Source organism: Talpa europaea, assembly GCF_964194135.1.
Source record: "Talpa europaea genome assembly, chromosome: 12".
Lineage (NCBI taxonomy): Eukaryota > Metazoa > Chordata > Mammalia > Eulipotyphla > Talpidae > Talpa > Talpa europaea.
In genome coordinates, this window is record NC_140079.1 from 69,695,035 (window position 1) to 69,716,732 (window position 21,698).

At 47.9% G+C, this 21,698-nt stretch overlaps 1 protein-coding gene across 1 annotated transcript; it reads left to right on the forward strand.

Moving 5' to 3' along the window:
• Positions 1–1,434: 1,434 nt before the first annotated feature.
• On the forward strand, positions 1,435–21,323 carry F11R (F11 receptor; the record flags this gene model as incomplete). Its single annotated transcript, XM_084250091.1, has 11 exons — positions 1,435–1,515; positions 1,671–1,869; positions 18,990–19,088; positions 19,214–19,321; positions 19,551–19,697; positions 19,943–20,145; positions 20,313–20,415; positions 20,543–20,650; positions 20,804–20,816; positions 21,105–21,153; positions 21,288–21,323. The coding sequence occupies 11 exons, from the start codon at positions 1,435–1,437 to the stop codon at positions 21,321–21,323; spliced, it is 1,146 nt and encodes a 381-aa protein (XP_084106217.1).
• Between the last annotated feature and the right edge of the window lie 375 nt (positions 21,324–21,698).

Below are 21,698 nucleotides of genomic sequence, written 5' to 3' on the forward strand. Positions count from 1 at the left end.
ACCCAGCGCTCAACCGCTGCGCCACCGGGGAGGCCCCAGAAGTGGACCTTTGACCCAAGAGATGTAGACAAAGGAATAAGAACAAAGGTGAAAGCAAAAAGTCGAAGAATACCTCTGTTTTTGGGAAAAAAGTGGAATTTTTACTTGTAATAAGTTAATGTTCAGGAAGTTTTCCCTACAAGCAACCTTAAGTCAGTTAAAATTAAATCACTAGAAAACAGACTCTAGAAATAGTAAAGCTGTGGAGGATGAGTTTCGGTTAAACATTGATGTAACAAAAAACAATGTTATAAACCAATGTTACTTCAATAAAAAATAATGTAACGACATAAATATTGACAGACAGGTTGAGTATAGAGACAGTCTAAAGAAAAGGGGCTTAGTCAGCACCCAGCTATTACAGTGAGAAGATAAGTATTGATAATTCTGAAAGGGAGGAGATCTCCCTGGGTTATGCAAGAGGTTAAGTCTCAGCACTATGAAGCTATCAGCGGCCACTGCAGCAGGAGTTCAATCCCCCTGAGAGGAAGATGACCCACATGGCGCAGCAGACCTCTCCTGTCTCGCTGGCTGCTCCCTTCAGCAGTGTATTTCAGTAGATCCCCAGTCTTGCTTCCCACTGTTTCTGGTGAATCCTCTCTCTACCCCCCAACCCCACAGGCCTCTGGCCTGCACCCCAGTTCTTGTATGCATAAATACATCTTAAAAAGAAAATTCTGAGAGTTTGATCTGCTGGCAGTTCAAAAGTGTGTAAAGAACACTCAGTCACTCAGTAATATTTATAGAGTATCAGTCGTCACAGTTTCTATGATCTGGGTGTGTTTGGTCTACACATGTTTACAGTTCTTGAGATAATGTGAGATAATGAAATTCCCTCCACCTTTTTTTTTTTTTTTCCTTCAGGATTTATTTATTTATGCAAGCACTGGGGTACAGGCCAGAGGCACGGGAGGGTGAGGGGATTCACCAGTGACAGAGTGGGGAGCAGTACAGATAGACGGACTGAAACACACTGCTGAGCGGATCAGCGGGCGAGACAGGAGAGGTCTGCCATGCCGAGTGGGAATCTCTCTGGCCGGCGGGCCGGGAATCAAACCGGTGCTGCAGAGGCTGCGGACAGCTTCACAGCGCTGCGCTCAACCCGCTGCGCCACCGGGGAGGCCCGAAACTCCCACTATGAGGTGAACGCTCTCTTCTCCCTTTCTCTTCCCTCTCTCCTCGCTGGGCAACCCAACCCCAAGCCCCGGAATGCTAAGGAGCTGACAGAGGAACACAATTTGGGGCTCTATAAAGGTATCATGCCTCGTTTCTCCTGGCCCTCCCCTCACCCCCCGCATATTGTGTGTTTTTCACTTATCAAAGGTGGACCAAGTTTCTGAGGTCCCCAACAGTTTACACGCCAACAACAAAGCGTGCGCTCTTCCGTGGTTCTCCATGGAGCCCAATTCGGAACTCGGCCAGGCGGAGTCCTCACCGCCGGAACGCCGCCCAACCCGCCGTCCTCACCTGCGGGAGGTGCGCGGTCACCTCCTGACCGACAGTCCCCTCAGCCAATCAGACGCGGCTGGGCTTGGACGGCCCAAGCCCCCGGGATAGCGAGTCGCGTCGCACCTGGCGGCGGTGAGTCACTCGGCGGAGCGGCGTGCCCCTCCGCCAATCGGGTTGCGCAGGGGCGGGGCGCCGGCCTATGGGGCGAGGGGGCGGGACTTCAGGGCCCCACCTGGCGGCCGAGCGCAGAGCGGGCGCTGCTGTGGGCGAAGCGCGGTGTCCGGGGCTCCGCGGCGCTGTTCTTCGTGGTGCTGATCGCTATGGGGTCTGAGACGAGGCCAGGGAGGACGCAGTGGCTGCTCTTCACGTTGGTGATCCTGTGTAAGTTACCCGAGCTCGGAAGGAGTCGGTGGCTCGGTCGTAAGGTAGAAGAGGGCGCTCCCCACGCCCTTTGCCGCAGGAGGGAGGAGTTCCGAAACCCGCCGGTTTTCTTCTCCGCGTCTTTTGAACTGGCCCCGGTCCTCTCGACAGACTCCCCTTCTCCCTGGGCAGAGGGTGGCTCTCCTCCCCCACACCGGTGAGCTGTGATCGCACTTGGTACACCCACCCGGAGCCAGTGCCCTCTCCGCAGCTCCCCTCAAATAACGGGGAGGGCCATGGGCGCAGCGCCCACATGCCTCCAGCCAGCGATCCCCCGCCACACGCACCTGGGGAGGGCCACCTTGCCGCTCGCTCACCCAGCAACCCCAGAGAAGCCGGGATCCTCTCACCCCCCACCCCCGCTTCCCTTGGCCCTTGACCGCCCTGTTCCCGAAGGGTCTTCAGAGAAAACCTAGTGGAGGTGGGTGGACGGAAGTCTCTTTTCCTGGCTGTTGCTGAAGCGGACTTTTTAGCCCTCCTGGATCTTTGGGTGGTGGTTGCTCTGGGGAAGGTCGGTGCAAAGTTGGAAGAGGAAATCTGAAGTGCCTTAGAGCATATCATTCAAAGTTCCTCTCCAGAAGAACTACCCCAAGAGTCCATAACAAATGTTGTTGACTGAGCAGCCATTCCTCAGGGAGCACCTATCTGTTGGTTGGCTGGATCTTGCTCAGAGCCCTAACTCTGCCCTCCCCCTGGCCGCCTAGAGTTTTTATTTCCTTTGTAAACTCCCTTTCCGGTGGAACAATGAGGCTCACTTGCCGGGACTTGCCTCTTTCTATGGATATAGTCAACCTGTGTCAGCACCTACAAGTGTGTCTGTCTGATTCCTGAGTGTCTGTGTGTGTCCTTGTGTGGAAAACAGTCAGTGAGTGTTCTGTAGGAATCTGTTTTCAATTCGAAGCTCATGTTTTAGGAAGTTTAAAAGAAATGCGTGATGAAAACTAGTTATCGGTGATCATAAAGCAATTCATTTTGCTTGATTTTGAAGGGTGGAAATAGATTCCCCTGCCTTACACAGGTGCCTTGACCTTTCATTTTCTCTCATCACAAAAACATAAACCCTTGGGGTGGGCTAGACCAAAGGCAACTCCAGTTCTCATTGTACTGTACAGATAAGGAAACAGGTCCAAAGAGGGGAAATGACTTTTCCAGATTGACAAAAGAACCTGAGGGTGGAGTCTCCTGACTCCCTTCTCCTTCCATTCCTGGGTGCAGAATCCCAGTCTCCATGATGGCAAACATCAGTTAGGGCTACTGTTCCAGAATCTGCTATCTTATTACCTTTTTCAGTCTTTCTTTCCCACTAGAATCTTTCTTCTCTCACCTACCTCTTCCTTTCATTCTACTCTTATGTGGTGTCTCTTTTCTTCTCCAACTTCCATTATTTCCCCACTCTCATCTATTCACTTCTGACTGAATCTTAGAGCTACTGCTAATGCTCATTTTTTTTTGGGGTTCTGTTTGGTGGTCAGTACTAAAGACTTTGCAAATGAAATACTGTTCTATGGTCTAGTACATTCCTCCCCTCTCCCTCTCATCCCCTAACCCTAGAAGGGTCTTTTTCTATGTCAGTGACTGGTTTTGTGACCATGTTTATCAGACTTAGAAGCTTTCTGGAAGCTGTGCCTGTCTCCCCTTCCTTTTCTCTCTCCCTAGTTTTTGATATTATTTGTGAAAATTGCACGAGACTTCCTACTTGCACTGAAAAAACTGTGATTGTGCCTTGCTGAGCATGGGAATGGCAATGGATGTCAGGGACCTAAGCAGCTTAGGAGCTTGGGAGGAGCCTGAAATGCTGCTATATTAGCTCAACAGGACCGTGCATCTTGGGAAGTATCATGTGCAGGGGGTGGAGAAGCTGACCTTGTTACATTTAAATTGGCCTAGACTTGGGGTGGGGGAAGCGATTTGATTATGAAATGAGGATGACAATAGGAGCCTGGCCACCCCACCTGGTTCCAGCTTGACTCTGCTTTATTGTGTCTTAGGCTTGTAGTTCAGTCTTTTCATCTGTAAAACAGGAGTAATAATACTTGTCCTAACCTTGTCCTGAGCATCAACCTGGATAATAGCTACATTACATAGACACAAAGGGATTATTATTGGGCAGCTATTACCCCTTTGGGTTTTGTTAGGATGAAAAAATGCTGTCCATAGTTGAGTAGGTCAAAGGAAGCCAGGAGAGACTCTGCTAGATCCCAAATGGCAAGAGTGAAAAAGTAGGGTGTCCTTTTTGGGCATCTAGTCTGTCCCCTGCCTCTGGAATGTCAGAAGCATATATACAAGATGCCCAAGTGGTGCTTATTGTGGATGTTGCCATCAGGGAGGAAGAAGAAAGGGCAAGATAGAATTGACAGATCAAGCAAAGACCCAGCCCCAGCCTGGGGAACCTAGTGGAAGAAGCTCTGAGCCTACTGGGACAAGGATGGGAGACTAAACCCTGGGAGAACTGTGTTTGGCAAAAGCTAAACTGGTGACAGAGAATGCCAGTTTTTTCCTCCCCATCTGGAGAGAGCCTACCTACAGTTAGCAAATTTTCCAGCTCTCTGCCAGGTGAGGAGGGGCAGGTCTGCTTGGCAGGTGGTGAGTGAATAAGATGACATTGGTGTAACCACAGGAAGAAAGAGGAACCTGAGCTCCCTACCCCCAACTCAAGCATCCTGACTTCATCATGGTGATCCAGGAAGGAGGACACTGAATCTGGGAGCCTCCAGGTCCTGGTGTAACCTGTTCAAGCTCTTCTCACTTTGCTGTTCAGGGTTAGACTTACTCAAAACTGTAGCCTGTGAATCCTGCTTACTTCCCTCTCCTGCATCCCCTCCCCACCCCTCCCCCTGGAATTTACTCCCAGGAAGGAATTGTTCCCTCGAAACTAGAGACCAGTGACTGACGTCTGCTGAAACTAGGAAGAGAGTGCTAGTGGAATTCCAGCACCTTAGTTTTTCTCTCCATTCAGAACTCTTAACATTTGATGTTTCTCTTCAGTTTCTTTGTAATGGGGACTCGTCTTGATCTCCAGCCTCCTTTCAGTTTGGTGTAGAGCTGCTGCCATTTAACAAATAGTTTATTCATTTAAAATAGGTTAATCCACAGGGCCTCCCTAGTGGCGCAGGGGGTTAAGCACAGCACTGTGAAGCTATCCACAGTCTCTGCAGCATCCCCGGCCTGTCAGGGAGCTACCCACATAGCGCAGCAGACCTCTTCTGTCTCACCCACTGCTCCCCTCAGCAGTGTATTTCAGTACATCCTTCTGTTCTGCTTTCCACTCTGTCTCTGGTGAAATCCTCTCACCCCCTCAACTCTGGCCTGTACCCCAGTTCTTGTATGCATAAATAAATCTTAATAGAGCTTGGGTTTTACACCTGCTAGCACTGAGGAGAGAATGTGGGGCTTTCTAACGACAGCTTCCTTTTCAGAAAGGGTCTGATGGCCACTCAAATGTAATTGTGGGAGAGGCTTTGCCCTTGTGAAGGGAGTGTGGGAAGCAGAGTGAGTGGACGCAGGGGGGGGTGGTTTCCAGGCATTGAAAACTCAGAGTTCATCTGCCTGTGACTCCCTGATAAGCAGAGTTTCTGTCCCAAGTCCGCCTGTTGTAGTTTGTTTCGAAACATGGGGGTGGGACAGGAGGAAGCAGCTGGCTGGCAGGAAGTTTGATGCCAGCTCCTGGAGTGAGCCCTGGTCTGGGGGAGAAGGGCGGGATAGGGGGGTGGGGGTGGGGGAGGGAGGAGCCTAGCAGGTAGAACTGGAAATTCTGCTGCGGGCAGGAGGCAGCTCAGAGTGAGCACTCTCTCTCTCGCTGCCATTACCACTTTCGGCTCAAGGCTGTGCCAGGTGACCTACGTCTCTGGAAGTGCAGCCAAGGGTGGCTGATTAGACCTAGCCCCGCCTGCTGGGTTCACAAAACCCTTGCCCACGCATTCCTTATCTGGCCCTCCTTAACCTCCAGGAGTGAGTCAGTCTGCAGAGAGTGGTGGAGGGAAGGGCAATCCGGATGCAAGTCCTAGGTTCAGGTTCTCATTGTATTGCAATGTCAAATTTATTTGTTAACCCAGTTGACGTTGGTGTTTATTATGTACTGAGCTCTGTGCTGGAGATTTAGAGGTAAAAAATAATACCAGCTTTGAGGGGGCCAGAGGTACTGGTAACACTTAGCTTACATTAGGTAAACCCAGCAAGCTGTCATGGTTGCTGGTGGCTTTTGGAGGCTTGCTCTCATCCTCCCTTAAAGCTGGAAGTTCCTGTCAGACTCATATGCCTAGAAAGGAAGTTGGGTGAATATGTAGAGAAACCCAGAGAGCTTCCCTCCTTTTCCTTCCTTAAAAAAAAAAAAAAGAATTCAAACAAACTAATGGCATGAAAGCAGCTTTTGGAAAATTCCAATAATTAACAGGATGCATAGGGAAAACAAAGTTTTCTTTCCTTTTTTTTTTTAAGATTTATTTATTTATTTATACAAGCACTGGGTACAGTCAGAAGCGCAGGAGGGCGAGCAAATTCAACAGAGCCAGAGCGGGGAGCAAAGCAGGCAGAAGGACCAAAGTACACTGCTGAGGGGAGCAGCAGGCTGCAGCAGGAGAGGTCTGCGCGCCATGTGGTCTGCGCTCCCCTCCTCCGGTTGCCGGGGAGCAGCCGGGAATCGAACCAGCGCTGCAGAGGCCGCGGGCAGCTTCGCAACCCAGCGCTCAACGGCTGCGCCACGGGGGAGGCCACAAAATTTTCTTTAGAAAAGCAGTAGAAAGAAGAAGCTGTTGTGGGTTTGATCTGATAGAAGGAGTGGTTGGTGGTGGGTTCTGTTTTGTGTCTGGAGGTCTCCACCCTCTGATCACCTTCTCATCTCAATTGCTTCTTTTTTAAAAAAGATTTATTATTTTATGCATACAAGAACTGGGGTGTAAGCCAGAAGTGTGGGAGGTGAGAGAATTCATCAGAGACAGAGTAGGGAGCAGAACAGACAGATGTACTGAAATACACTGCTGAGGGGAGCAGCGCATGAGATAGGAGAGGTCTGCTGTGCCATGAGGGTTAGCTCCCTGGCTGTGATAGAACTCATGCCAATAGAACTCATGCTGCAGCAGCTAGTGACAGCTTGATAGCCCTGAAACTTTAACTCCTGTACCACCAGGGAGGCCCACATCTCAACTGCTTCTCCTGGCAAAACTGTGCTGAGGAGGATAAGAACTAATCCTGGTTTCTCTGTTCCCAGGAACTAGATAAATAGCAACTAAGTAAAACATAGAGCATCAAAGTACAAAATGTCATCAAAGTACAAAATGTTTTGGGAGCATAGAGAAGAGAGTTACTTTTTTAAAAGATAATTTTCTTTTATTAAGTGATACATGCTCAATGTAGGAAAATAGGAAAACCCAGAAGAACATTAAGAAAATAAGTCATGGGCCTCCCTGGGGGCGCAGGCAGTTGAGCGCAGCGCTGTGAAGCTTTCCACAGCCTCTGCAGTGCTGGGCCGGCGGCAGAGTTGCCCACATGGCGAGGCAGACCTCTCCTGTCTCTCTCCTGTCTTGCCCACTGCTCCCCTCAGCAGTGTATTTCATCAGTCTGCCTGTTCTGTTCCCTGCTCTGTCTCTGGTGAATCCTCTCACCCTCCCGCGCATCTGGCCTGTACCCCAGTTCTTGTATAAATAAATAAATCTTAAAAAAAAAGAGAATCATATTTAATCCTATTGTCTAGAGAAAAACACTACTGCTGGCATTTCATTCCAGTCTTTTCCACTGAATAAATGTAATTCTATTTTAAGTAAAAGACACCTTAAATATAATCTTTTTAAATGTTTATTTTATTTATTCATGCATACAAGAACTGGGGTGCAGGCCAGAGGTGGGAGGGGGTGATAGGATTCACCAGAGACAGAGTGGGGAACAGAACAGGTAGACTGACTGAAATACACTGCTGAGGGGAGCAGCAGGCGAGACAGGAGAGGTCTGCTGCACCATGTGGATCAGCTCTGAGACTTAACCCCTAGGCCATCAAGGAGATCCCAAAACTGGTTGTTTTTATGTTGTCAAATTAATCACCATTTTGTTGTCTCTGGGTTTTGTGTCAGAGTTAACTGAGCTAACGCCTATTCATGGAGGTTCAGATGAATTCACCCATGTATTTTTTAGTACCTTTATGGTTTCTCATTTTTCATTTGGATCTCTAATCCATTTGGAATTCATTCTTTTTTTTTTTTTTTTAAGAATTATTTATTTATTTATTTATTTATGCAAGCACTGGGTACAGTCAGAAGCGCGGGGAGGGTAAAAGAATTCACCAGAGCCAGAACGGGGAACAGAACAGATTGGCTGACGAAGAAATACACTGCTGAGGGGAGCAGTGGGCGTGGCAGGAGAGGTCTGTGTGCCATGTGGGACCCTCGCGCCGGCAGCGGGGATCGAACTGGCGCTACTGGCGCTACGCTGCGGACAGCTTCGCAGCCCAGCGCTCAACCGCTGCACCATCAGGGGAGGCCTTGAAATTCATTCTTATGTGTGGAATGAGGTATGGTTCTAATTTTATCTTATTCAAAATAGTTACCTAGTTGTTTCAACACCATTATTAAAAAGATATCTTTGCTCTAGTAATTTGAGATGCTATCTCTCACTTTTGACATTTATTTAATCATTCTTTGCTTCCTGGTATGACACTATTTGGAAATTTCCTGTTAGTATTTTTTAAATCATCCATTTCCCCCCCCCCCCTTTCTTTTTGCCTCTCCTTTCTGGCTTTCTTTTATTTTTCTTTGCTTTTGTGATCTGTCTGATTTTCCCCATCCTCCTCCTCCTCCTATTTTATTCTCCTTCCTCACTTTTCTCTAAATTAAAATGTTTATACATACTTGCAAATTATGGTAATGTAGAACACGGAAAGAAAAAGTTACCTCATCTCATTTCAGATTATACATATGGTCAAGTGTTTGGAGTCTAAGAGGTTTTTGTTTTCATGCTTATACTCAGGTTATTTTTATATTTGGGCATAGTCCTATGCCAGTATAAATTGGTCAACCTTGACCTTTGGAAAGGCAATATGTACATTTTACATAGTTGCCTGATGTATCATGACCTGGAGCTGGATTACCTGGGTTACAATCCTAGCTCTGCTACTTACTAGCTCTGTGACCTTGAGCAAATTGCTCAATTTCTGTGCTCCACTTAACTCTTGTAAGATGGGACCAAAAATATTTATCTCAGCATTACAACAAGGACTAGATGAATTAAATCTTTAAAGGACTGAGAAGAGTGCCTGGCACATATATGTTAACTGCCACTATTTTATACAGCAGTTTTCTTGGTTATGTTCCGTTACTGGGGATTCACCCAGATGCCCCCTGCTGATGCCTCTCTTAGGCTGTTGTATTAGTCAGCCAAGGCTGCCATAACAAATGCCACTGTGTGGCTAAAACTATAGTCTAGCCCTCACTTCCAGAAGATAGATTCCTGGAAGCTGCAACTGTGTGTGTGTGTTTTAATGCATACAAGAGCTGGGGTGTAGGCTAGAGGTGTGGGGTGGGTGAGGGTAAGAGGATTCACCAGAGACAGAGTGGGGAGCAGAACAGGTGGATCTACTGAAATACACTGCTGAAGGGAGCAGTGGGCAAGGCAGGAGAGGTCTGCTGTGCCATATGTGGGTTAGCTCCCTGACCATGGTTGGGATAGCACTGAGACTTTAACCCCTGCACCACCAGGGAGGCCCAAAGCTGCAACTTTGAATGAAACAACCTATAACAAATCCAATTTGACCATAGGCTAATTAATATAAATAAGAGTTAAGTTCCCATAGCATATTTCTGGTCACAAAAACATCCTAAACTTCTAAATAAAGACCCCAAACACTCCTGATAATTCAATGATCATTTGTCTTCATTCATCCACTTTTCAACCCCCTTTTTCCAGTTCAAGGTCTTGGGTGGCCAGGGCGTGGCCTGGCAGCTCTAGGTCAATTTAACTTAATATCTTCAAAGATTGTGTCACCAGGGCCTCCCTGGTGGTGCAGGGGATTAAGTGTCAGCACTATGAAGCTATCCGCAGCCACTGTAGCATGAGTTCGATCCCTGGCCAGGGAACTGACCCACATGGCACAGTAGACCTCTCCTGTCTTGCCTGCTGCTCCCCTTAGCAGTGTATTTCAGTCAATCTGCCTGTTCTGCTCCCGACTCTGTCTCTGGTGAATCCTCTCACCCCCAGCACTTCTGGCCTACACCCCAGTTCTTGTATGCACGAATAAATAAATATTTTAAAAATAAATAAAAATAAAGATTCTGTCACCAGATACAGTCACATTCTGAGAGACTGGGGTTTGGGAGCTCAGCATACAGATTTTGAGGGAACACAATTTAGCCCATAACAACTACAATCCATTTTGGAGATCACCTCTGCAAAAAGAGCAATGTTCTGGCCTTGGGCTTCCTCCCCAGTGACTTGTGTTACAAGAAGCTTTTTGGTTGCTCTTGTGGTCATGAAGACAATGGGATGATTTACATGGAAATACAGCATTCTCCAACTTTTGCTGCATTAGAAGACTTCCTTATGCTTCTGCTTAATTTATCTATCCTTGTGCTTCTCCCTTATTTGTCTATGCACACTTCCCATAGATGCATGAAACCAGTCTCTGCCATTGTGTGTGCAGACACACAAGACATTGCAACCCAGGTGCAGAAACCAGTCCTTTTAGCAAAAGGACAGGTGGAAATTGCCCGTGTGTGGAGAATTTTAATTCTGTGTTAAAACAATGAAGCAAATGTAAAAGGCCTTTATTTTTAAGTTATGAAGCTGAAGAATTAAAAAAAAATACAAACCCTTTGCTCTTATTAAAATCTAGGGTAGTCTTTGGCGCCTGTTCTTTTTCCTTTGCGTGTACTCCATCTGCCACTTTGAAAAATGGGCTTATCTTTGTGTGTGTGTGTGTGTGTGTGTGTGTGGGTGGGACCCTCGCCCGGAGCTGCAGAGGCTGTGGGCAGCCTCGCAGCCAAGTGCTAAACCTCTGCGCCACCAGGGGAGGCCCAAATGGGCTTATCTTTGTAGATAAACCTTAACAAATAGATGTTACAGAGAATGGTCAGCTGTGACCTAATTTAAGGCTCTGTTGTCAATCTGTACCAGGCATTTTGCTAAGTGCTGAGTGCTCATAATAACAGCAGGCATTCCCTGCTCCCAGGAGGTTTACTGTCTAGTAGAGGAATGCACGTACACAGATGATGTCATCGTAATGGGAAAGTGCGTTGATAGTGTTTTGCAGGGGTTCTTTTGTCTGAGAAAGGACTTAAGCTGGGTTAGTTGAGGACTAGGGGTGGGGCAGGTCATTTCTCAGAACAGACCACAGACAAATAGCTTCTGACCTGATGGAAAAAGAGGGGAAAGGTTGCTCCACTAGGCCTCCCTGGTGGTGCAGTGAGTTAAATTACAGCACTATGAAGCTATCCCAGGCCAGGGAGGAGTTGGATCCCAGGCCAGGAAGCTAATCCACATGGCACAGCAGACCTCTCCTTTCTCTCCTGCTGCTCCCCTCAGCAGTTTATTTCTTTAGATGATTGTTGTGCTCCCCACTCTGTCTCTGGTGAATCCTCTCACCACTCCCAACACCTCTGGCCTGTATCCCAGCTATTGTTTGCATAAATAAATCTTAAAAAAAAAAAGGAATTGTGAGCAAGGGCAGCGATTATGAAAACAGCTGCCTTTGCTGGGAATTATAAGTAGTTTTGTATGCCCAGAGGGTAAATTACAGCACCTATAGAAGGCGATGAATATGATAAGCTTAAAACAAGGTCAGTAGTACAGGAACTTTTTCACTTGCTGAAGAATTTAAATTTTATCTTAAAGGTGATGGAATCAATGAAGGCTTGAAGCAGATGTCAGATTTGTATGTTTAGGAAGGCTCTATATTATCATGTTGCATCACCTCTGGAATTGGACTGCCTCAACTTGAACCCACACCTCCATAACTGCTGTGGGCCTCAGTTTCCCCATGTAGAAAATAGAGGTGATAATAACACCCACTCTCCCAAAGTTGTAGAGATTAAATGATTGTTTATGTGATGTGTTTATAGCAGGCAGTGCCTACCTTACAGTAAGTGCTCAATAAATGTAACTCGTACTCCTGCAGTGGCAGGGAGGATAGGTTTGAATGGGTCATGATTAAATAAGGCAGACAGACCAATTGCAGTTCTTTGGGTGATGATGGTTTTACAAAATGGCAATGGGTATGTACAGGAGGGACCTAATTTGAAGGATTGGGAACTGATTTATCATGTTAGGTGTTTTTTTTTTATGATTTATGTTTTGGGCCTCCCTGGTGGCGCAGTGAGTTGAACGCAGAGCTGTGAAACTGTCTGCAGCCTTTGTAGGACAGGTTCAATTCCCAGCCAGTCAGGGAACTCCCCTCATGGCATCGCAGACCTCTCCTGTCTCACCAGCTGCTCCCTGAGGTAGTGTTTTCAATGCATACAAGAACTAGGGTACAGGCCAGAGGTGCGGGGGGGGGGTAAGGAGATTCACCAAAGACAGAGTGGGGAACAGAATAGGCAGATCTACTGAAGTACACTGCTGAAGGGAGCAGTGGGTGAGACAGGTGAGGTCTGCTGTGCCATGTGGGTAGCTCCCTGCCCGGGGATTGAACTTGTGCTGCAGTGGTTGAGTATAGTTTCATAATGCTGAGACTTAACCCCTTGTGCCATCAGGGAGGCCCCTCATGCTAGGTGTTTGATTAGAGTGAAAGAAGCAGTGATGGCTTAAGTGCCAAGAAAGTGGGGATGCTACCAACCTGGAGAGGGGCAGGAAAGAAGAGTGAGGATGAAGATGTCACCAAGCACTGTGAGATGCCAGGAAGGGTGTGAGGTCCAGGTGTAGATGTGATAAGTGTGCAGATCAGGTGAGAGGTGGTGCTAGAGCTGGCTGTGCATGGATGTGGGTGAATTTGGGGCTGTTTGAAATTTCCTGGAGAGAATGTGGAGAAGAAAAAAAGGCCAAAAAATGCTGGGATGGACAGAGGAAGCACTGTTCAAACAGGGGACTAAGACAGAACCCTGAAGTAGACAGTGGGATTATCTGCTGAGGAGGTAGGGGGGTGACCAGTGGGGTCACATGTCTTACAAAGACCACAGTAGGTAACTGAAAAAGCAAAATACTGGACATCCTTACTTCCTTTTTTTTTTTTTTAAAGATTTATTTATTTATGCATACAGTACTGGGGTACAGGCCAGAGGTGTGGGGGGTGAGAGGATTCACCAGAGACAGAGCGGGGAACAGAATAGGCAGACTGACTGAAATACACTGCTGAGGGGAGCAGCGGATGAGATAGGAGAGGTCTGCTGTGCCATGTGGGTAGCTCCCTGGCCAGGGATTGAACTTGTGCTGCAGTGGCCACAGATAGCGTCATAGTGCTGCATCTTAACCCCTTGCACCACCAGGGAGGCCCCTTTTAAAAAATTTTTTTAAAGATCTATCTATTTATTTATTTATTTATTTGTTAAAGAATTGGTGTGTAGCCAGAGGTGTGGGGAGTGAGAGGATTCATCAAAGACAGAGTGGGGAGTAGAACAGGAAGATCTGCTTAATACACTGCTGAGGCGACCAGTGAGTGAGGCAGGAGAGGTCTGTGGGTTAGCTCCCTGGCCTGGGATCAAACTGAGGCCAGGCCATAGCTGTGGTAGCACTCCTAGGCTGCTAGGGAGGCCCTAGTTTCAACTTTTTGAGGAGCCGCCATACTGTTTTACATAGAGGCTGTACCAGTTTACATTCCTACCAATACTGTACCCGAATTTCCATGTCTACACACTCCTTCCAACCCTTGTTCTTTCTTGTCTTTGTAAAGATCACCATTCTGACAGGTATGAAATAGTAATCTCATTGTGATTTTGAGTGAGAGCTGTTTTTATATCAAGGCAAGAAGCAGATACATTGCAGTAGGTTCATGGTGAATGGATGTGGTGGACTGAAAATCGTGCATGTAGATAATATTAAGTTTGGAAGAAAGGGACCTCCATGGTGGCGCAAGGGGTTAGGTCTCAGCTCTAAGAAGCTATCTGCAGCCATTGCTGCATGAGTTCCATCCCCAGCCATCCAGAGAGCTACCCACATGGTAGAGCAGACCTCTCCTGTCTCTTCCGCTGCTCCCCTCAGCAGTGTATTTCAGTACATTCTCCTGTTCTGCTCCCTACTCTGTCTCTGGTGAATCCTCTCACCCCCCACACCTCTGGCCTGTACCCCAGTTCTTGTATGAATAAATAAAAAAATCTTTTTAAAAAAAAGAAGTTTAGAAGAAAGAATAAAATAAAACAACACCAACAAAAACAAACAAAAAAAGAAGTTTGGAAGAGGAGAGAATCAATTTGTCCAACTAGATCAAGCTAGGTGTGCAAGAATTCAGTGGAGGGTTTCTGTTGCACAGTGGAGGGCCAGATACCTGTTGATATCCTTGACTAGTGGCTTTTCTTGTTGTGAACATTAAGTTAAGCATCACAGTGGAAAGGATGTTTTTTTTTTTCCACAGCTGATTTGTTGTGTGAATCGCTAGGACATTATTTGTGTGTGTACATGCCAAGGCTGCACACAGGTCCAAGGTTACATGCAAAAGGGGGTCTGTGATGAGGCCAGGGAAATACAAAATAGGGAAAGAAAGTGGGTGAGGAAACTGGATGTCCCAGTGTAGGTGCTTGTGTTTTAGAAAAGCTCTCAGTTCTCAGGTCTGTCCATGAAGGTTCTAGAGAGGAACTGGTCTTTCAAGGAAGCTACAATGACAGAGAAGAGTTTGGTGGGTGGGAGAATGTACTTTTCAGGTACTATTTATATTTATTTATATGTCTTGTTGAAGAAAACTTATTTTTTTTTTAAGATTTACTTATTTATGCATACAAGACCTGGGGTACAGGCCAGATATGCAGGGAGTGAGAGGATTCACCAGAGACAGAGTGGGGAGCAGAACAAGTAGATTGACTGAAATACACTGCTGAGGGGAGCAGCTGGGAGTCAGGAGAGGTCTGCTGTACCATGTGGGTTTCTCCCTGGCTGTGGATCGAACTCATGCTGCAGAGGCTGCAATTGCTTCATTGTGCGGTGCTTAACCCCTTGCGCCACCAGGGAGGCCCATGATGAAGACTTTGAAGTCAGAACAGAAGTGTGTACAAAAGGCCTATGGGCAGATGACAATTCAATGTAATACTTATTTGGTGCTTCCTGTTGGTCACTGTTGTAAACACTTTATTTGTATTTGCTTGTTTAACTCGTAACAACAGTGCTTTGATGTAGAAACTGTTATTATCCCCATTTTACAAACGGACAAACTGAGGCTCAGAGTGCCTAGTGGCTTGCCTGTGTTGCATGACCTTGTAAGTAAAAGTAACTAAGCTGGGATTTGGGTGCAGGGAGGCTGGTTGCAGGGCCTTGTTCAGGGCTGGGGAGAGGAGTGGCCTAGATAGTTGATCATCCTGTGCTGACTTGAAGGGTGTGGTGCTGAGGCCTAGGCCTGACTGCAGTGGGGTCGACAGTCACAGTGGTGTTCGGAACTTGGGGTGAAGCCACAGGCAGGCAGACCTCTGCAGTCCCACATCAGAGAGCAGGGGGATTCCCTGAGGGAATGGCCTGTTCTTTAAACCAGAGAAAAGAAGCCGGCTAGGGAGTGGTGATCCTGATTGATGAAGGGGAGGGGAAGAGGCCTGTAGCTGATGGAGGATAAGAATAGAAAAACTGGAAAGGAGGTGCCACAAGATGGAGAAACTCACCTGGGAAACTTGCCATGTGCCACTGAAACGGGAGCTCTGGTGAAAACTTTCCCAGAGTGAACTCAAGAACCTCGCACTTCAAACCTACTGACTCCAAAAAATGACATCATAGCCACCGGGTTTGTGAATATACGTGATGTCATGTGAATGTTTAGATCTGATGGCCAGGGAGGATTCAAAAATAAAAGAACTTTAAACTTTTAAACTCAAGTGATGCAAAAATAACCATCAAATTCATATGCTGTGATTTTTTTTTTTCTTTTTTGCTGTGTGTGTGTCTCTCTGTTTCAAAAGCTGGTTTTTACTTTAATTAGAAGCTGTTCTTTATTTGGGTGGTGTCATAGATTGCGCTCTTAGGAAGCTGACTCTGAAATATCAATTACTGTACCAAGACATTTATTAGGGAGTGTTCTTGGGATCCACACCTGGAGAGGAGGGGAGCAGATGTGGGCCGAGGGGAAGGTGAGTTGCACAGTAGTCACAGCTTGGCCTAATTTTGCTCCATAGGGAGCTGTGGGGCCCAGTAGGCTTCATTGTTGGGTCCGAGTTGCTGGGGCTTTATTGCCTTGCTCCTCCTCCCACTGGGTACAGCTGTGCCTGTCCCTGGGAGGAGGGTGCCCCTGGAGGTAGGATGCCCTGGGCCTCATACCCCTGGGTGAGGGAGCAGTTTCCCCTCTGCTGGTGGCTAAGGGAGGGCTTTCTTCTGGCAGGTCTCCCAGCAACCTGGCCAACGGGAGTCCCTCATTCCTGAAGAGAGATCTGCTTCAAGCATCGCAGTTGTAAAATTTTGAGAATCTTAAAAAAACAGAAGGCAAAAAGGGCCTCCCCTGGTGGCTCAGCGGTTGAGTGCTGGGCTGCAAGGCTGCCCGCAGCCTCTGCAGGGCCGGTTTGTTCCCTGGCCAACGGCAGAGTGTCCTGCAGGGAAAAAAAAAAAAAAAGAAGGCAAACAAGCAAAAAATGAAGGCATCTCATTGATTAGCTTTCTTAATGAAAGTTGAGTAAGAAAGTCCTCAGTTTTCAGTTCAGTGAAAGTTGCTTAATTTAATGTCTGTGTCTGATATGACATTTGATTAAATGTATTAAAGTATAATGCCAAATGTACAGATACAGGGTAATAGTGTTAGAAATAATTTATAGGCAAAATGGGCCTGACTCTTATTTTTTAAAGGTTTTTTAAAAAGGTTTTAAAGGTATTGGTTTTTGCATAGAAGTGGGGTGTAGGCCAGAGGTGTGTGGGTGAAAGGATTCACCAGAGACAGTGTGGGGAGCAGTACAGGTGGATTTACTGAAATACACTGCTGAGGGGAGCAGTGGAGAGATAGGAGAGGTCAGTTAACTCAATTGTGGGTTAGCTCCCTGGCTGGGGATGGCAGGAGCCATCACAGTGATAGTGCTTAGTATTTTTTTTTTTTTTTTAAATAGAGGCATGTTTTTATTTATTTATTTTATTTGTTTGTTTGTTTGTTTTGTTTATACATGTACTGGGTACAGTCAGAAGCGCGGGAGGGTGAGCGAATTCACCAGAGCCAGAGCGGGGAGCAGAGCAGGCAGAAGGAGCAAAGTACACTGCTGAGGGGAGCAGCGGGTGGCAGGAGAGGTCTGCGCGCCATGTGGGACCCTCCTCCGGTGGCCGGGGAGCAGCCGGGCATCGAACCGGCACCACAGAGGCTGCGGGCAGCTTCGCAACCCAGCGCTCAACCGCTGCGCCACCGGGGAGGCCCGTGACAGTGCTTAGTCTTAACCTCTAGGGCACCAGGGAGGTCCTGGCCTGACTTTTAAATGGATGACATTTTATTTTTATTTTTTTTAAGATTGATTATTTATTTATTTATTTGTTTATTTATTTGTTTGTTTGTTTGTTTGTTTGTTTATACATACAAGCACTGGGTACAGTCAGAAGCGCAGGAGGGTGAGAGAATTCACCATAGCCAGAGGGAGGAACAGAACAGGCAGACTGACGAAATACACCGCTGAGGGGAGCAGCGGGCGGGCAGGAGAAGTCTGCGTGCCATGTGGAACCCTCGCCTGGCAGCCTGGGATCAAACTGGCGCTGCAGAGGCTGCGGGCAGCTTCACAGCCCAGCGCTCAACCACTGCACCACCAGGGGAGGCCCTGGATGACATTTTATTCCATAGTTGGCTTCTGGTAGCAAATGACTTTTTGGAGACAGCCCGATTTATAAAGACTCGTATACTAAGGAAAGAGGAGGCTTAGGGGTAATCATGTGCTGATCTGAGGCCTGTCATCTCCTTGCTGTGAAATCTTTGGGGCCACTTAACCTTTTAGACACTTAATTTTCTCTTCTTTAAAATGGGGAAGATATTACTTATCCAGACTAATTCACAGTGTTATAAAAGTATTCTCTAAATGTTAATGCTAACCAGCAAACAACACCTAAAGGACTTTAGAAAACACCTAAAGTTCAGAATGCTTCATCTTTCAGATGAGACAGGTAGTCTCGAGACCATGTTCACTTTTGTGAGTATTAAATAAAGGAGAAATGTACTTGCCTTTACCTGAGGAAGACAGGACAAGCGTCAGGCATTCTCTGAGCTTGAGCCTTGAGTTCAGGTATATTAAGTGTCATGTTTGCAGAATCCACTGTCAGTGGGTTTTTCTAGGGATGTGTGGCCCCATGTATTTATTTAGCCTTGCCTCTTCCCTCCACCCCCACATACCTTCTCTGATTTGGATGGATCACCTGAGCCAGGTCCTGGTCTTGACTTAGTACCAGCTGTGTGATCGTAGGTGTACTTCTCATAGGCTCAATTCCTCATGGAAATTTGGGATAATAACACTTGTCCTGCTGATCTGTCATGCTTGTTTCAAGGATCAAATGATATAGTGGATGCAAGAACATGTTCAGAAGCCCTGAATGCCCTACAGATGTCAGGGATTATTATTATTATCTTCTGCATGGCTCCTCCCTCCCGCCCTTGCCTCCAGCTTTGTGGGCTTCCTGCCAGGATCGTCTTGACAAGTGGCTGCAGTGACTTGTTGAGAAGCTTTCTTGCTTTCTCCCAACCATGAAATGTCATTTGCGAAGCTACTCTGGTATTCAGAGGATTCTAATTAGATTATTTGGGAGGCAGAGAAGGCGAAATTAAAAATGAAATAAATTTCATTTGCAAGAATTATTTCCTTTCCATTGATGTGATAAAAGAATATTGGCTTGCAATTATAGCAAAATGCCTATTGGAAGCTATTCTCTTTGCGATACTGGTCAGAAGGTGTGAGGAGAGCTGGTAGAGCTCAAGTCCCTTCACCTTAGGCTCTTAGCACAGAGAAGTGCTGGAGAGCAGCTTTGGATACCCGGTGAGCATGCTGCTCTGCCTTCTGCACCTATTTCTCTGATGTATCCTCTTCTCTTCCCAGGCTCCCCAGCACTGGGCAGGGGTAACGTGCACACCTCCAGTCCTAAAGTGGATGTTGCTGAGAATAAATGTGAGTTGGAAGGGGTCATGGGGGTGGAGGGTAGGGAGGCACAGACCCCCAGAAACCTGGATAACATCTCACCAAAACCACAGTGGGGCACTAGTTCCCCATTTTCTCCACTTGCTACTGTTCCTTCCTCCCTCACACTTTGATCCTGTCTGCAGCTGTCACGTTGTACTGCTCCTACTCGGGCTTTACCTCGCCCCGTGTAGAGTGGAAGTTTACCAACAGGACTGGCACCACTCTTGTCTGCCACGATAGTAAGATTACCGGTGAGTAAGTCTCTCCTTCCTAGTGGCCCGTTGTGGAAGGATGGGTTGTGTCTGGGTTGGGGACGGGGAGGGGGAGGCCCTGGGTGTGCCCAGGGGCTCATATGCCCCAGCCTGCCCATCACCCTTCCTGGGGGGGATACAGGACAGTCCCTGTGTCTTAGGTGTCACTGTCACCAGAGTGTCTCAGCTCTCCAACTCACTCTGCCCCTGCTTCCTCTCTCCTTGACAGCTTCCTTTGAGGATCGAGTCAAACTCTTGGATTCTAACATCTACTTCAATTCTGTGACCCGGAGAGACAATGGGACGTACACCTGTATGGTCACTGACCCCAGTGGCAACACCTATGGGGAGGTCAACATCTATCTCACTGTGCTTGGTACCTGTCACTTGTCTTTGTGTGGGCTTGGAATCTACCGCCTTTAAATCCTTAGAGGCTCTGTGATGTTTTGGAGCTGGTGGGTGGGTGGGATTCAGTGCCTCCAAGGAGAGGATGACCTTATTTGGAATGACCTAAGGGCATTAAGGGAGGGAGGCTAGAGCTGAATGGGATTTCCTCCTAGTCCATACATATTCCAGGCAGCCCTCCCTGGCCTGTCATCAGCGCCTTCTCTCCCTTCCCAGTGCCTCCATCCAAGCCAACAGTCAGTGTCCCCACATCGGCCACCATCGGGAGCCGGGCAGTGCTGATCTGCTCAGAGACTGATGGTTCCCCACCCTCCAAGTACTCCTGGTACAAGGACGGGGTGCAGATACCTTTAGAGCCCAAGAGCAACCGCGCTTTCAGCAACTCTTCCTATACCCTGAATGAACAGACAGGGGAGCTGGTATGGAAGGGGTATTGGGGAGAGGTGGGAGGGGCATGGTTATGGGTTCCCTGAAGGTGGGGAGGAAGAACAAGGTATATTCATGGTAAACTTGGCATTGGGGTCAGGAGACAACAAAGATAGGAGCTTGGTTTTCTTCAAACAGAGCCAATTTGATTTGTTTTCAGATCTTTGATCCTGTGACGGCTGCTGATACTGGAGACTACTTTTGCCTGGCACAGAATGGGCAAGGGTCACCCATGAAGTCAGAGGTCGTGCGCATGGAAGCTGGTGAGCGAGGGTGGCTCGGACCACCTGGGGAGGCGGGTAGAGGTCTGATTTCCATCCTGAATTTGGTGCTGTTCTCAGTGCCCGGATTGAGCATCCAGGTGCCTGACCTCTCGTCTATGTCTCACAGCGGAGTTGAATGTGGGGGGCATTGTGGCAGCTGTCCTGGTGACCCTCATTCTCCTTGGACTGTTGATCTTTGGTGTGTGGTTTGCCTACAGCCGAGGCTACTTTGACAGTAAGTTTTTGCCCTCACAGGCTCTCTGACTCCACCTTTGGGCAGGGTGGGGGTCCTGGTACTGTGCCGCATGTGCAGTGTGCCAGACCTGTCTTCCTGCACCGTGTGATCTTCTAGCCTGCTCAGGTCATGGTCCTGTTTTTTCTCTTTCAGAAGCAAAGAAGGGGTGAGTGAGCACCGCCGTGGGCTCTTCCAGGTTGAGGACATGATGGACATGCTTGGAAGCTGAGCTGGGCCCAGGGGAAGGGGTTGGAGATGGAGGCAGCTAGCCCGGGAGGGAAGACAGCGGGTTTGCGGCCCTGCTTGCTGTGGCCCTGGGCCTGTCCTTTCTCACAGGGCCTACTGCCCCACCCACCCCACCCAACTTCTGGAAAGCTCTCAGTTCCAGCCTCTGAAGCTGGCAGGCAGAGGTACAGGTGAGGGCTGAGTACCTTGTCTTCTGGCTTGTCTGCAGGACCTCAAGTAAGAAGGTGATTTATAACCAGCCCACTACCCGCAGCGAGGTGAGTGTGCCTGTTCTGGGACCAATGGGGCAGGGGGTGCAGCTGGAGTGGGGATTCTGGCCTGTGCTCTGTGTTGGAGGAGTTATCCGCTACCAGGCACTATAGAGAGGTGACTGGATGTTTTGTTTCCTCAGGGGGATTTCAAACAAACCTCCTCCTTCCTGGTGTGACCCTGGCCGGCTGTCTCCTGTCCTCTGCTTGCCTTACTTACTCAGGTGCTACCAGACTCTGGCCCCTGACTCTGTAGTTCACAGGATGCCTTACTTCTCACCCCCACAGGGACCTCTGTTATCTTAGTGAGGATGTGTTTTTAATACTGTTAACCCCTTCCTCTTTCACACCCTCCCTTACCTTCCCGCCACTGCTGATTGGCCTGGGACTTGTTTGAAGCTTTCATTTCCCACCACCACAAGGGATCAGGCAACAGTCAACCAGTGATGCATGTTGTTTCCCTTCCAAGCAGATGGTGGGGGTGGTGGGCACTCACTCCCCTCACCGGACGATAGTGGCTGTTGAATGGAATCTCAAGCCCAGTTCCTTGGCTT